General features: G+C 53.2%; 1 gene segment (V, D, J or C); it reads right to left on the bottom strand.

The window, feature by feature from the left end:
• Positions 1-913: 913 nt before the first annotated feature.
• LOC116629063 lies at positions 914-1,433 on the bottom strand. The segment is given in 2 exon segments: positions 914-1,278; positions 1,388-1,433. Coding segments are annotated over 2 exon segments (411 nt in total).
• Between the last annotated feature and the right edge of the window lie 763 nt (positions 1,434-2,196).

Below are 2,196 nucleotides of genomic sequence, written 5' to 3'. Positions count from 1 at the left end.
GTGTCCTAGGTCACAGACTCAGGGGCTTTGCCTGGGACACGTTGCTACCAGGCATCATGATAACCTCCAAAGTGTCTGCTGTACTCCGTGTGACCAAAGTGACTCATCACTGGGACCCCATTGAGAGCTTCAGAGGAGTGTTGTTGCACATATTAGGGGGTTTTTGGTACTTCACAACCCTGGCTGACACCTGCGTGCGTAAAAGCTCCTACAGGGCAGAAAAGGAGAGGAGGACACACGTCACTTCCCACGGGCTCTGGAAACCCACCCATGGGAGCTCATGAGGGGCGAGCGGTATCACCTGTGGGGAAGTCACATATGGGACTCAGCGGTTTCCTACGAATGCGGGATTCTCTCCCCTTCACCCTCCCCAGCCCCTAAAATAGGTTTGCTGGCGTCCGGTAGCAAACGTCCCCCATGCCCAACCCCCGTCTCCCTGACATGACAGTGGAAGACACAGACAGCACAGCAGCGAGCCAGGCCGGCTCTGAGCCCTGACCTCCCCAGGCCTGCACTTGCCATCTTCCTGCCTCATTTCAGGAGCACAGTACGCCTCGGCCAGCCTCTCAGATGGGACCGGGATGGAGGGTCTCTCTGGGGCTTCGGGAGCAGAAGCCATGTCTACGGACTGTCCACCTGCTGGGATGGTCCCTCGCTCTGACCAAGAAAGCTAGCAGCCATTGTTCGTCTCTTTCGCTGGGCATAAGTTCAGTTTTGCTGTGATTTTTTTGCTTCTTATTTGCTTTGTTTGCTTCATTTTTGTCTAAGACTAGAGTTTTGTTGATGGGAACTTGGCAGAGAAGGGTTCTAGCTCCTGGCAGAGGCTCCTGGACAAGGTCCTGTGGGTGTCCCCACAGCTGCTCCCTCCACCCCCTCCTGGGTCCCACTCACAGCAGCCATAACTCAGAGCAGGTCAGGGATTTTGTCTACTTCCCCTTCGGCCTGTGTCACTGTGAGAAGCACCACAGTCTCCAACAAGACAGTGATAGTCCACCTCGCCCTCAGCCTGCAGCCCCGAGATGCGCAGAAGCCCTGCATTGGCTGAGGCGTCTTTGGAGCCCAAGAAGCGGCCGGGGACCCCGGAGCCCTGGTGCTTATCGGAGTCTGAGGAGTAGTACAGCAGACCCCGGGGAGGGCTCCCTGGCTGCTGCTGGATCCAGTAGATGTTAGAGCTGCCAACACTGATGTCCCTGCTCAGGGTGCAGGTGAGTCTGGCCGTCGTTCCCGGAGATGCAGAGAGAGAGGGCGGCCGGGTCAGCACAGGCTGGGACAGGGAACCTGCAAACACACTCACTCATGGGTGATGGGGCATTTCCACTGGGAGTTTCTCAGTCTTAGGGGCTGATAATATCTGGGAAGATCCCAAGAAGTCAGGTGATGTCCCAACCTGAGCAGAGAGAGAGGAACAGGAAGAGGAGAGGAGTCCAGGCCATGATGACACAGGCCTTGGTCCCCACAGTGGAACTGGGCTGTCCCAGGCTTGTCTTATCCTCCCTACTGTCCCCACACAAATGAGGGTGCTCTTTATGCAAATTTGCACCCCCTTTCAGACTCACTCAGACCACCTGATTAGTGAATCAGGATCCTGAGAGGGGACTGAGGGCAAGGCCTGCTCTGAATGGGACCCAGGAGGGGGTGGAGGGAGCAGCTGTGGGAAGCCCCATGCCGGGTCTGATTTAGAGAACATGGATACATGTCTGTGATTTGAGATGCTTATAACATAGAGAGGAACGTCATGAAGAAATAAACACTCCTGTGGAAATGAGAATGTCTACAAAACATAAACCATATAAAAGAGTGAGGTTACACACCAGTCCGAATGGCTAAAATTAACAAGTCAGGAAATGACAGATGTTGGCGGGGATGCGGAGAAAGGGGAACCCTCCTACACTGTTGGTGGGAATGCAAGCTGGTGCAGCCACTCTGGAAAACAGTATGGAGGTTCCTCAAAAAGTTGAAAATAGAGCTACCATATGATCCAGCAATTGCACTACTGGGTATTTACCCCAAAGATACAAAAGTAGGGACCCGAAAGGCTACGTGCACCCCGATGTTTATAGCAGCAATGTCCACAATAGCCAAACTGTGGAAAGAGCCAAGATGTCCATCAACAGATGAATGGATAAAGAAGATGTGGTATATATATACAATGGAATATTATGCAGCCATCAAAAGGAATAAGATCTTGCCATTTGC

The sequence above is a fragment of the Phoca vitulina genome, unplaced genomic scaffold (assembly GCF_004348235.1).
Source record: "Phoca vitulina isolate PV1807 unplaced genomic scaffold, GSC_HSeal_1.0 scaffold249, whole genome shotgun sequence".
Classification (NCBI taxonomy): domain Eukaryota; kingdom Metazoa; phylum Chordata; class Mammalia; order Carnivora; family Phocidae; genus Phoca; species Phoca vitulina.
Note: the sequence above shows the minus strand (reverse complement) of the source record. Positions and strands in the feature narration are given on the sequence as shown.